General features: G+C 33.6%; 1 protein-coding gene across 8 annotated transcripts in view; it reads right to left on the reverse strand.

The window, feature by feature from the left end:
• The window catches only part of DENND1B (DENN domain containing 1B), a 272,297-nt gene that overhangs the window by 123,241 nt on the left and 134,200 nt on the right, over nucleotides 1–14,856 (reverse strand). For 5 of the 8 annotated variants that reach the window (XM_032288621.1, XM_032288619.1, XM_032288626.1 and 2 more), the window contains exons 8-10: nucleotides 10,743–10,802; nucleotides 9,374–9,427; nucleotides 6,428–6,538 (exon numbers count right to left, since the gene is read on the reverse strand). In XM_032288621.1, the coding sequence (XP_032144512.1) occupies nucleotides 6,428–6,538; nucleotides 9,374–9,427; nucleotides 10,743–10,802 (225 nt within the window). The remainder of the gene's footprint in view (nucleotides 1–6,427; nucleotides 6,539–9,373; nucleotides 9,428–10,742; nucleotides 10,803–14,856) is intronic. The other 3 variants (XM_032288625.1, XM_032288622.1, XM_032288624.1) reach the window with 1 other exon arrangement.

The following is a 14,856-nucleotide window of genomic DNA, read 5'->3' on the forward strand; positions in this document are numbered from 1 at the left end:
CAAAGTGAAGCTCCTTAAGGGAAGGGATACTACATGGGGGCTGAATGGAAGGATGCATTTGGTTTTATAAGATGGCCATTGTAAAAGGGAAAATTGCATAAAGGTTGCAAACACATACTTTGGAATCATATAGAATTGGTTAAGCCAATTCTTAGTAATTTACTCCCTCCCAATTTCAAAATCTACATTTTCATCTATCTATTGTGGATAACAACTGTATCTACCACATAATACATAATAATTAAATGAGTTGGTTTCAATAAATTTATCAGTAGGGTAAGAAGCTCAAAGCATGCCCAATAATATATATTGGCTATAACTATTACTAACATCATCATCATGTTATGTAAGTGAATTCGGTATATTCGATCAGAAAATAGTATCTGTAGGAAGAAATAACTGCCGAACTAAGACAGTGAAATGGAGAACAGGAATCAGGAAAGAAACAATTAAGGAGGTAGAACCTATAGGATATAGGTGGTGAAAACAGATGAGAGGGAGGGGTAATTCACCAAATTAGCCCTATATAGTAGGAGAATGAGATTATGGGGAAAAGATGGTGAGTTCCATTTTAGAAATATTGAATGAGATGTCCACGTGAGCTAAACTGCATTATAAGGAAGCTCACTGGAAGAGAAAAACTTGCCTAATGGCAAAATGAAAAAAAAAGTATAGTATATAAAAACAAATACAGAAGGTACATTTTAAAATAAACACACTACCCTCAACAGTTTTACTAAAGAAACAAAACCAATACATATATTTTTTATTTTATTTAGTGTTGATTACCACTATCAGCAGAAAATTGTCATTGTTTCATATAAAAAATACTAACATTAACACTGTCTATAGACCATAAAGACAAGAAAAAAGAAAAAAAATACTTGGTAAACCCAAATCATCCAAGGTCATTTTTGTAGCTATCAGAGTTGTAGGAACAAAGCTTATAGAACCCAGGGAAATGGCAACTTAAAACAATTCTTTGATAATTTCATAATTGTTATATTAAAAATTGTGTGAATTATAACACAATTACTTACTTTTAGAACATAAATGGACTAAATCATAAAGGCAGAAATATGTGTTTATTTTCTTGAAAAGCAGAGCCATTACCACTACAGGAGTTGGAAGATACAAACACCTCTAGTTTTCCCGTAACACAAGTCTCCTTCAAATAACATTCACACATCCCTTCCAATAAACTGTTTCCCGATGACCTCAACAGTACCATTTCCCCACTCCAGTCATATTCACTTCACACTGAATAAAAATACAATGTTCAGAATGCACAGCCAAATAATAAACTGGTAAGTACAATTATTTACAGTTTCAGGTGACATGACCGGTTGCTTAGGGAAGAATTAAAAATCTAAAACTTGCTTCTGGATTCTTTCCCTGAGAGATCAGGATAACAGCTTTTAACTGCACCACTTCGCTGCAGCTTTAAAAACATGAGGGGCAAAAACGCACTTTAATAACCTTAACTAGGGAGCAAGCCTACATAATCTTTGTTCTCTCACCAACTGTTCAATTCTTCACCTCCAGAAAGAGTCTCTGCATTTCAGGTTTCAGATTAAATGCTGACACAGGTGGCACCATTACAAGACAAATCAAGAATATGTATAATCCAGATGAAGAGGCTAAAATCCTCTGGACTCCCTTTCAGTCTGACTAAACCTATAAAATCTACATTTAATAGCTGATTTTCCAGAGATCGAAAGATTTCTTTTTACACATACCCTTGATGGAATTAATGAGAGAAGGAGAGAAAAGCATATGCGTAAATGCCTGGGGGCAACTATAACAAAGAAAGAATTACAGTTTCTTAATGTAATTCCAGCACTCATAACATACTGCTTGCACTAAATATTCCAAAAATAACATGCACTACATAATCAAGTCTCTGTAACTAACATGCTAATAGACTTTCTGAGGGTGATATTTACTAACTAAATAATGGTCAAAATAATAGCTAACATTTAGACATCTGCTTTTAAAAGAAGCATCCCTTCCACCTGCTTCTACAGGCCACAAAGATACACTCTAGTTAACATATTACTGACAGGATGATGAGAAAGCTCCTGTCAGATGCTGGCCAGCCGGGTGTTTGAGACAAAATGCACAGCCCCAGCTGACTAGTTAGAGAAAGTCTGGTGAGGTACAATTATAGAGGCATATGACAAGGCTTCATGCCTGGCTGATTTGAGAACCAATGACATGGCTTTAAACAGCAATCTTCCCTACCTATGGTCACAAAACAGCAATAAGTCAACTGATACACCCTTGTAATATCATGATATATGCCTTTGCTTTGAATACACAAGACTCTGATATGATGTTCTGCTAGTCTACCAAGATTCACTTGGGGCTTAAACATCTATGGCCTGCCTACAGCATGGATGAAATCAATGTACTTGCTCAGGATTACCAGAAACTCTTCCCTGTGTACCTGACAATGTATAAACCAACAGAATAATGCATAAATCAACAGAATAAAAACAAAACTGATTATGTCTCAATTCATTAAACTCAAACATGCAAAAATATAATAACAGATACTAACACAATACCACACTTTATAGGAAGAAAACCCATTAGAATGTTGAAAATATAACAATATTCTTGATATCTGTGCTTATATATCTTATAATTTTTTTTAAAGTTTATCTTTTAAAGATTACAATTTTTTTTTTTTTTTTTTGCAATGGAATTGCGCTCTGTCAAGCAGTCTGGAGTGTAGCAGTGCCATCTCAGCTCACTGCAACCTACACCTCCTGGATTCAAGCATTTCTCCTGCCTCAGCCTCTCCCGAGTAGCTGGGAATATAGGCGCATGTCACCACACCCGGCTAATTTTTATATTTTTAGTAGAGACAGAATTTTACTATGTTGGCCAGGTTGGTCTCAAAGAGAAGAGACAGAGTTTCACCATGTTGGCCAGGCTATTCTTGAACTCCTGACCTCAGGTGATCCACCCACCTTGGCCTCCCAAAGTGCTGGGAATACAGGCATGAGACACCTCACCCAGAAAGAAAGTATCATTTTTACCTTCAAACAGCACCTAAAGAAAAGGATCCTCAAGCTAGCTGATTCTCTAATGGGAGTATCACCACTAAAACCTACAGCAAGCTGTAAGGTTTATAAGTATCATTCTACTATAATTATGAAAAATTATGATTATCAAAAAGTAAATAACTGAGACAAACAAAATTTCTGAAACTACAATAGAATTATGAATGTTACGCTGCCTTAACTCACATGTATTCTTTAAATATTAAAATTTTGGGGCTATATACCTAAAAAATTAAAAATGGATAAAACACAATTTCTAACATTAAGTACATTATAGTCTCCATGATATATAAAAATGTATGTGTGTAAAAAGCTTAAAAGCAAGTAAATTCATTGATAACTATTCTGTCTTTGGATGTTTCAGAGATATTATTAAACTCTTTTTAAAAAAGTTTACTTTTAATTTATGTTAAGAAACTAGTCCTTGACCTTAAATGTCACTATGCATGGAATTTACAGGAGATATATTTTATATACTGTATATATACAAGAATTACTCAAGATAGATTCAAGTAAAGCAGCTTCCTCCACAAAAGAAGGGTAAGATCATGAAAGAGAACCTTAATTATGTTTCTTTTTATCAGCCTAACTGTCCCAGAGAGTGAACCAAAACAGAGGTGGTAACTTAGAGGTGATATCACCATCAACTTTTCATGAACTGTCATAAACAGTTGGTAGTAAATTGACATCAAACATAGAAAACAACTTCCCCCCAAATACTAAGCCTTTATAACAATTTGTTTTTTAAGCCAAATACTAAGTTAAAAGACAGTAATGTTAATTTTTACTCTAACTGCAGATGTAGACTATTATAAAATGAATGTAGACTATTATAAAATTATAGCTTACAATCACTAAACATGTATTCTATGCAGATACAATTTGAAATACTTCATATATATGTATTTCCTCAATCTTTACAGCAACGCTATGACATGAAGGCTTCTATTGCTCCTACTCTACACTTAAAGAAACTGAGTCAGAGAGAGGTTACTTGGTTATTAAGAGGTGGATATAAATTAAAACAAATAAAATGCCAATATTTTTCAAAAACATATTCAGATTTATTTCTAATGCACTAATAGAGCAGCTTATGCTTCACTCACATAGCTTATTCCCTCACTTTCTTTGGATCTCTGCTCAAATACTGCCTCACTGAGTTGGGCACAGCAGCACGAGCTTATAGTCCCAGCTACTTGGAAAGCCAAGGCAAGAGGATCCTTTGAGACCAGGAGTTCTAGACCAGCCTGGGCAACATAGCAAGACCCTGTCTCAAACAAACAAACAAACAAACAAAATACTACCTAATTGGAGAGGCCTTCTTTACATAAAATGAAAACCTGTCCATCACTTTCTACCCTGTACACACACTCACTTTTTCCATTATTTATAAGTAATAGCTATTTATTTGTTCTTTTGTTTATAATCTGTTTCATGCCGGTCAAATATGCTTCACGTCTAGAAAGTACCTGGCACGTAGTATGTGCCTAATAAATATTTGTTACTTAAATAATCCTGATAAGAATTAATTCCAAGGCCTACAAGACAGTTTATACAATCTTTTTAATCTTGAGGACAATAGCCATTTAAAAATATCATTTTTAGTCTTTAAAAAATCATGTTTGGCTGGGCGCGGTGGCTCACGCCTATAATCCCAGCACTTTGGGAGGCCGAGGCGGGTGGATCACGAGGTCAAGAGATCAAGACCATCCTGGTCAACATGGTGAAACCCCGTCTCTACTAAAAATACAAAAAATTAGCTGGGCATGGTGGCGCGTGCCTGTAATCCCAGCTTCTCAGGAGGCTGAGGCAGGAGAATTGCCTGAACCCAGGAGGCGGAGGTTGCGGTGAGCCGAGATCGCGCCATTGCACTCCAGCCTGGGTAACAAGAGCGAAACTCCGTCTCAAAAAAAAAGAAAAAAAAAAAAGTCATGTTTAAAAAATGAGAAGGAGAGGCAGGGGTAAGAAGAAAAATGGTTTTACTTCAATAGTAAGTTAAAAATTGCATAAAGGCAAATTAAAATATCAAATAAGTCAAACGGAATTTCTTGACATCTCTAAGACGTATAAGAAAAAAAATTACTTGTGTCATTGACTAGTACTTATTCTCTGATATACTACATCATTTTGCCACCCTTTTTTAAATGCATATATTTTTCAATACGTAAAGTGCATTTTCAATTTTTAGGGGTGAGAAAATCAAATTACAATTCAAAATCTCAAAGTCATGTTTTTGAGATGTGTGAATTGTAAATTCACACAAACTGTATGTACAATTATATGTATTATTGATATACTTTCAATTGTAGAGTAATGGGAATAACCCAAAAATTAGAATCAGAAGACTCAATTTCACATTATCTAGCTGTTTGGCCTTGAGGTAGTCTTTTAATCTCTCTGAAAATACGTTTCTCACTGTTAAATGCTAAACAGATACCCCACAGAAATCCTGAAACTCCTTCTACTTTAAATGCTAAAATACAGAATAAGGTTGTTATTTCTACTACAGGAGAAGAAAACATTATAAATATGGTTTTGTTTTTTATCAATTAATCAAATTTGTGAAGAAGAAAATTCATGCAATATTGAATAATGGTTTTTACTAAGTAAATCATAGATTACTTGAAACTATATTTAAATTTGTATTTAAAATTTTAAGTTGAAAATATTAAATGTTTAACGCTTAAATGAGAAAAAAGTATAAAATCTAGCAAAATACTTCTGAATATTTTCCTATGACCCAAGAAAAATCTTTCTCTTCTCACTGCCTTTACCATATTAATAAAGACCTTCCAAAAGAACATTTTAGTGAATGTCATAAAACCTGTGATTTATAAAAAAAAAAAAATGCCACTTTGACTTTTAAGTTATTATCAGTCTGAAGAGCCGCTCTAAATCAAACTATTATAGAATCTACTCCCAAACCACTACTTGGCAACAAAGATGAATCTACCTATTACCAGGTTAGGATAGCAGCTATTATCACGGCCCCTTGATTTCTTTCAAGTAGCTCCAATGGAAAAAGCCACAAGTGAATAATAAAAATCTCATAATGGCTCTTAAGAATTCTTTATATGGTAGAAGGCACTAAAATGAACTCTGGAGAGTTAAAAAGAAAAAAAAAAACTCTCCTCCCCTGATAAGAAAAAATAATTAACCTGACTTAATGCATCTGAGAAGGCTTCCTATAAATCAGACTTTTGTACTTCAAGAGCCAGATTAAAACCATATATCAAAAAAGTATGTAGATATTGCCTCATAAGTACACATAGCACATTTCTAAATCTGCAGAGGTTTTTAGGCCTTTTTGTGAAACACTCAATACATGCTATTTAAAAGAAGTGTGAAGTACTTACAGTGCTTAATTTGCTCGAGGTAATCACGATGCGCCTTTCGTGCAGCATACTGGCATACAGCTGCAGCATGTTGTTCACATCCACAGCAACAAAATATTCTGTAAGATTTCTCTGTACAAGTGAAAAATAATTGTGTAAGTTACAGTTCATGGTGAATGTGAAGGAAAACATTTTACACATTTACCAGAAAGTCTTTAAGTTCAAAAGCTATTATTATTTAAAATGGTATTCATTAAAATAATTAAGTGTAATACTGGTCTGCTGCCACATGAAGCACATAATATTCTATTATTAGCTGAAATATATCCCTACTCAAGAAAAGTGTTTTCAGAGGATGATCAGATCACAGATTTCCCAACTTCCCTACCCCCTAAGAATTTGAAAATGAGCTAATTTCTTGGGCCCCAACCTAGACCTGCAGATTGTCATCTTCAGAGTAGGTTCCCAAGAATCTGCTCTCTTTTTTTGGCCACCCAGGCTGGAGTGCAGTAGTGCAATCTTGGCTCATAGCAACCTCCGTCTCCTGGGTTCAAGCAATTTTCATGCCTCAGCCACCAGAGTAGCTCGGATTACAGGTGCATACCACCATGTCCAGCTAATTTTTGTATTTTAGTAGAGACAGGATTTCACCATGCTGACCAGGCAGGTCTCAAACTCCTGACCTCAGATGATCTAACCACCTTGGCCTCCCAAAGTGCTGGGATTACAGGTATGAGCCACCACACCTGGCCAAGAATCTGCTTTTTAAACACATACTTCTGGTAATTCTTATACACACTGATGCTTCAGAAACCAGTGGCCCAAACAATACATCTGAGTCTTTTCGTGTTTGCCATTCACTATGCAGACACAATCAGTACCTGATATTACATAGCATACACAAGGCACCCAAAGGATGAGGTGATTTTATAAGACAGCCCTTTGGTACTTTATTAAGGAAATTCACTTGTTTATACTTCAAGTCCAGCTTGCTTTGTACAACTAGAATCAAATATAATTTGATGATTGATTCCTTAATTTAGCACTCTTATCCCCCACATGAGAATACAACTGGGATAAGCTACGTTAACTTTGACTTTTAGATCTTCTCCCTTTTTATTATTTATTTTTAATTTTCTATAATGAAACTTAAGCACATCAGAAAGCAACAAACTAATTAAGGGTCTGGATAAGATATAACAAACAAAAACTGCAGCATCAGGTGGACTATGCCTCATACGCTAAAACTTTTAGTTGGACAAGAAATTAAGAAATCTAATTATTTCTTCAATTTCCGAAAGGTAGAAGCTTTACCATCACAAATTGGTAAACATGACAGAGCACATCAATAAAACCTGTAACTACTAGGGGGTGATGTGGAATTTGGTGGGAAGAGGTTTATTTCTTGTTTTCTCATCTTCCAATTCAGCTGTCCATATAAAAATTCATGTCATTCAACATTAGTATATTTCCTATAATCTAAAAGAAAGGTAATTCTTAGATGGGGAATTATTTCTCAGCATAGAGTGCTGCCTTACGCTTATGCTCTTGCTTTCTTTTCCCTAAACAGGACTTTTTGCAAAATAAAACACGTTAATAGACATGTAAAAATATATATTCTCAGTGGCAGTTTTTCATTTGAAAGTTTGTTTCTTTGAAACCTTCAAAGTAATCGTCTTTTAAAAAATGTGACATTTGTTAAATCAGGCTATTAGTTGTTTGTTAGTAAATCTAAGAGAAAGGTAAACAGGAGAGAGAGTAGATGGGAGCAACTTGGACAGTGAAACTCTGAAGTGAAGGGACAAGGATCACGTAAGTCAAGGCATGGTCAGTCGGCCTTAAAGAAAACATAAACAAGGAGTACCTGGCCCACAATGTACAGCAGTCAAGACTTTAGGATCTACTGTGAAACCTGAGAGCTTTGATCATCTATCTCAGGCCCATAAGAGCAATTTGATACAAAGGCTTTTCATCAGGGTTTTCTGGATCCATCTGTACTGAAAACACCATTCATAGTCTTGGTTTGATACCAGAAAATTTACAAGTATATTCTTGGACTTCCTCCACTACCCATGTGCTTTTAGAAACCAAACATTCAGTGGGTTTGAAAACATTTGGAAAAACAGTAGAATTCCAAAGTAAATAAAAAGTATATATTGAAATCTTTTTTTCCTGTTGATTTTTCCTTTACTTTTAATTGAATTATTCCTACCGATTCATTTAACTTTCCAAGGGAAGCTGATGAAAAATTACATAATAAAATATTTCCTTTTCACAGTTATCTAAAATCATAAAAGCATATTTGTTACTTCCACTTATCTATGTAAATTTTTCTACAAAATATAAATTTGTAATAACTATTAAAAACTGAAAATATTTCTAGTATGGCTACCATTAGGACTCTAAATAAAATGCAAATTTTAGCAATTTTTATAATTTATTATAATACCAGTCAAACCTTGCAAGATATGTATTACTTTAAATTAAAGTCAGGAAATTAAGAACAGGACATATAAGATTTGAAGCATTATATACAAGAAATATAAAATACTATGCTAATTTCACTAAAGTAACAATTTGTGTGAAGTCATTTCCCACTGCTAGTGTTTTTCTCCAAGTAGAAGCCATCTCCTGAGGTATAGCTTCTATCAGATATAGAGAGCCTGAGAACCTAATTGAATATATGTGATCCTACCTAATTATTACAAGTGACAGAAATCGTTTTCCTCTTATTACTGTCCTTGATTTTCCTTATCTACAACCAGATATTAAGAAGAAGGTAAAGGGGGCAGATACATAAAGAAGAAAAGAAAATAACATCAATATTCCTTATTTCTTCATTATTTATCGTAAACACAGATAATTATAATGTATCCTATTTCTCTATATAAAAATGCATAAACAGTGAGACCACACTAAATAAAATTAATAATATAGAATAATTAAAACAGAAAATAGAAAACTTACACTCTCAGGTATTGTTGGGAGTCCAGTTACATCAGGGGTAATGAAGTAGGAATGCTAATCAATACAAACAAATCACATATGAAAAAGATAATTAAAACTTGGTATAATTACATACAATTTGTAATGAAAATCAGAAAAAAATATATTGAGAGAATTAATAAATGCCATGGACTGAAATTCAGCATTTGTTGAATTTGAAAGATTCTTAAATGAGTTAGCAGGTTTATATGAGATTTAACAATTACATTACCATGCAAAAAGTTAAGAGTTGGTTAAAAATATTTGCCGTTAAAATTAAGATAAGACTAGGGAAAAGTATTAAGGCAAAAAAGAGTACAGTATTGAAAGGTTTATTTTGTACATATACATATATATATATATATATACACACACACACACACACACACATATATATATACACTATTATACACACATAGAAACATATATATTATTAAAACACATTTAGTTGAGGTAGATTGGAAAAATTAAAGCTTGTTAACCAAATATATCAAAATCTATTAAGATTCCTGACTTTCTATGGTAAGTCACAACAAATCTTTTTTGTAAACATCAGCCATCCTATTATGTAGCAAATAGCAATAAAATATAATTTTTCAATGTTTCAAACTACTTAAACATGTAGTGATTCCCAAATATGATCTTCACACATCCGCCAAATAATTAGCTTCTATAATGTTCAAAGAAGTACAACAGTTCATCACAATACTTAAGAGTATATTGTGTATATATGCTTTCATGTTACTAACAATATTCCCAAATTTACACCCAGAATCAACGTGCAACTTAATCACCAAAAAAATGTTTTATTTTCTGTTCATATTAATCTCCAAAATTATTTAAATATCTTAATCACATAAGGACATATTTAATACTATCATATTATTAATAATTAGAAAAGGAACACTCTAGCCAATATTTGGTCATAGTTGAACTAGTCAGAACAAGGCTAGTTAACACACTCATAATGCATAATTTTCCAGGGTGGAAGAACAATAGGAGAAAAATCACAAGATCTTCTGTGATCTTGGGGCCAAAAAATGTGATAAATCTCATGCTGCGAATATACTTTTAAATTACTACTACTGAAAATGGAGAATATGCATAGATTTTGGTCTCTATAAGCTAGTTTTATTTGGAATGGTTTTTAATAGTACTGTATTTCATAAAACTATGCTTTACAAGATAGTATAAACAGAAAATATTATATATTCCAATGATTAATTTTCTTAAAAAAGTCAAATTTACCACTTCCCAAAGGGCTGGAGTGAATCTTAAAGGCATAGTGAAATAAATGATTATTTTTCCTATTTAGCAGCGATTTTTAGAAGCCAACGTCCTTTTAACTCACCGGTACTAGAGAGGGCTGATCTTTCAGAACTTGCTCACAGGCAATAAATATCTCTTGGTTCTTACAATACATGAGAGAAAAAAATGAATATTTTACTTTCATGGGAGAAGCTTACACAACAATTCGCTGTGTAATTAAGACAAAACCCATGTAGCCACATTAGCCACTAAAAAATACTTGAATAACAGTAATTATAAATATTATTTTAAATGCTGATTTGCTAATTTTATGCTAGAAAAATCCTAATGAAAGTATTTTCATATTACAAGAGTAGAGAATGCTGTGGATATTTAATGATTTTGAAATATTTCAAAAAAAGTATTTTCATTAGCCATTAGCTTTTTATAAAAATATGTGACTTCTAGTGGCCATTATCCACTTGTCCAGGAACAAAAACTTCCATAATCATCAATTTTAATCTGTCATCATAAAACTAAAATCTCCTCTAGTAGCTGAAGATAAGTGTCCTCGTCCCAAATATGCCACTTATTTAACAGCATTACACCAGATACATTAGGAGTCTGTTACTGAAATCAAATACAATTAATTATTCATGGTAAACAAATGTAACAGGCGATTTTATCAACACTTAAGATATTATGACTTAGCCAAACACAGAGGCTCATGCCTACAGTAATCCCAGCACTTTGGGAGGCCAAGGCGGGGGGACTGCCTGAAGTCAGGAGTTCAAGACCAGCTTGACCAACATGGTGAAACCCCATCTCTACTAAAAATACAAAACTAGCCAGGCGTGGTGGCAGGTGCCTGTAATCCCAGCTACTTGGGAGGCTGAGGCAGGAGAATCGCTTGAAACCAAGAGGCGGAGGTTGCAGTGAGCTGAGATCACGACATTGCTTTCCAGCCTGGGCAACAAAAGTGAAACTCCGTCTCAAAAAAAAAGATATTATAACTTTAAAATAGGTATAAGACTTGAAAAACTATCATAGACTATTAATTCAAGTGCATATAAGAATTCTTAATTATGGAAATAACTATTAAGGAATAGCAGATAGTCAATCAAATTCCTATATACATAGGAATAGAATACAGTCAATCAAATTCCTTTGACAAGATTATTTCAGCTACAATTCTGCTATTTCAGAAGAAAACATTTTCTACATATGAGATGAAACTTCAATTTACCACCACCTAACACCTGAATAGCTCTTCATGGTAGATTCAGATGTATCATTTTATTTATTTGATTTGAGAAAGTTGATTACTAAAACAACTTTCTCAAAAGTTGACATGCTCAATTTCTCAAATGGAAAAAAAAGGATCATCTAAAGAGATTAACTTTCTTGACTTTACGCATTTAGTGACTGTGACTTAAACCAAAATCTTCTAATCCTAAGTAAAAAAGACCTAGAAATCTTTAATTTATGGTTCTTATTAATAAAGATGAAGTGTTTCAATATCTGGTATTTTGGAGATGTATTTTTGTAAGATATTTATTTACCCCTGAGCAAATATGATACTCAAATTTAAAGAGAGAACATATTTGTATTTCTCAATGCCACCTCCATTGTCTTAGCACCTTTATTTTCCTTAACTCTTTAACAGTGCTAGAATCACCTTATAAATATAACACTTTCAAAGAAAAATGACCTTTATTTGGAAAATCCCACGCTCTTCTTTATTATCCTTGACCTTTCCCTTGGCCTTTCTATTGCATTTCCACTAACCATAAACCTTGCATATTTTTGGCTTCAATGACCTATAAGTCTAAGATGCTCCTTAACTGCTCTTTCCCCCAATTCTTTCACTGCATCTCCTTTCTTTTTCCCTATAGCCTATTTGGGCAATTAGAACTTAGCCTCTGCTCTATGCTCTTCTATATTTCATCCTTTAAATAGCTACAACTATGTCTACTGTTGACTCCCAAATTTGGGTTAAAAATTCCAGGTTATCCTTAGCTTTTTATCACCCAGTCTCCAAATGACTATTAAACCTTTCCACTTTGGCAGTGTGGAACAAAAGAAGATGCAGACATAAAGCAGCAGAGAAGATCACAGGAAAGAAAAAACACTGCATCAAGTTGTATGACAAGAGGTTTCACAAAGGTGAAGACTGAGCAAGTTCTAGACTAACAACACATAATCAACAAAGTGACTTTTGTCCTAAAGGAATGATGCTCATTCAAGAAGCTGAATAAAACTATGTGACCAGAATAGAGGAGGAAAATAAAATATTCAATTGAATCTAAGAAATGGATGGTCCTGAAAGTCTGGCCAAAGTTTGAACAAATTATATAGTTTAAGTAACTCTACCCTGACAGTCTTTTGTAGAAAGGACTGGAAGGAAAGACTCTAGACTAAGAACTCTTTGAAGTACTAAGTGCCAGAACTAAGATGCTAACCACCTTAGTCTACTACTAACAGTAGTGGTTAAAGAATGGAATAAAGTAAGAGAACATTACTATTACGTGAAATCACAGGATGAAATCTGGGCAAGACGCATGGACCAAAAGAACAGAATAGAGAACGAAGAAATAAACCCAGATACTTACAGCCAACTGATCTTCAACAAAGCAAACAAAAACATAAAGTGGAAAAATGACCCCCTTTTCAGGAAACAGTGCTGGGATAATTGGCTAGCCACATATAGGAGAATGAAATTTGGATCCTCATCTCTTACCTTATATAAAAATCAACACAAGATGGATTAAGAACTTAAATCTAAGATAAGAAACTATAAAAATTCTAGAAGATAACATTGGAAAAACTCTTCTAGACATTGGCTTAGGCAGGGATTTCATGACCAAGAAACCAAAAGCAAATGCAATAAAAACAAAGATAAATAGTTGAGACTTAATTAAACCAAAGAGCTTTTGCATGGCAAAAGGTATAGTCAGCAAACAGACAACTCAGAGTGGGAGAGAATCTGCACAGTCTGTACATCTGACAAAAAGACTGCTATCCAGAATCTACAGTGAACTCAGACAAATCAGTAAGAAAAAAAAACAATCCCATCAAAAAGTAAGCTAAGGACATGAATAGACAATTCTCAAAAGAAGATATACAAATAGCTGACAAACATGAAAAAATGCTCAACATCACTAATGAATCAGGGAAATGCAAATCAAAACCACAATGCAATACCACCTTACTTTTGCAAAGAGGGCCACAATGAAAAGAATCAAAATACTTTTGTAAACATCAGCCACCATATTATTTAATAAACAGAAATAAGACATAATTTTTCAATGTTTAAATCTTCTTATACATGTAGTTATTACAAAATATGATCCTCACACATCTATTAAACAAATATTAAACTGATCAACTGATCACTGCATCCACACCAATATTAGATGTTGGCATGGATGTAGTGATCAAAAGACACTTCCACACTGCTGGTGGGAATGTAAACTACTACAGCCACTATGGAAAACAGTGTGGAGATTCCGTAATGAACTGAAAGTAGAACTACCATTTGATGGCAGCAATTCCAGTACTGAGTATCTATCAAGAGGAAAAACGTCATTATACGAAAAAGATACTTGCACACATGTTTATAGCAGCATAATTCACAACTGCAAAATTGTGGAACCAACCCAAATGCCTGGCAATCAACAAGTGGATAAAGAAACTGTGGTACATACGTAAAAAGGAATGAATTAACAGCATTTGCAGCAACCTGGATGAGACTGGAGACTATTATTCTAAGTAAAGTAACTCAGGAATGGAAAACTAAACATCATATGTTCTCACTGATCTGTGGCAGCTAAGGTATGAAGAAATAGAGGCCTAAGAATGACACAATGGACTTTGGGGATTTGGGGGAAGAGTGGGAGGGGGTGAGGGATAAAAGACTACATATATGGTGCAGTGTATACTGCTCTGGTGATGGGTACACCAAAATATCACAAATCACCACTAAAGAACTTATTCATGTAACCAAATACCACCAGTATCCCAATAACTTAAGGAAAATATTAAAAATTGATTAATTTTAAAAAAAGAAGAAAATTATTACCAAAGAAAATATAATAACAACTTCCCTATCTCACAAAAACACAAAAGACCTGTTATTATATATATTTTGAGTTACCTTTTCTCTCATTTTCTCTTGCAACATTATATTTTTCCTTCTTTATTAGGTAAAGTTTATT

Source organism: Sapajus apella, unplaced genomic scaffold, assembly GCF_009761245.1.
Source record: "Sapajus apella isolate SASKATOON/1434 unplaced genomic scaffold, GSC_monkey_1.0 scaffold22, whole genome shotgun sequence".
Lineage (NCBI taxonomy): Eukaryota > Metazoa > Chordata > Mammalia > Primates > Cebidae > Sapajus > Sapajus apella.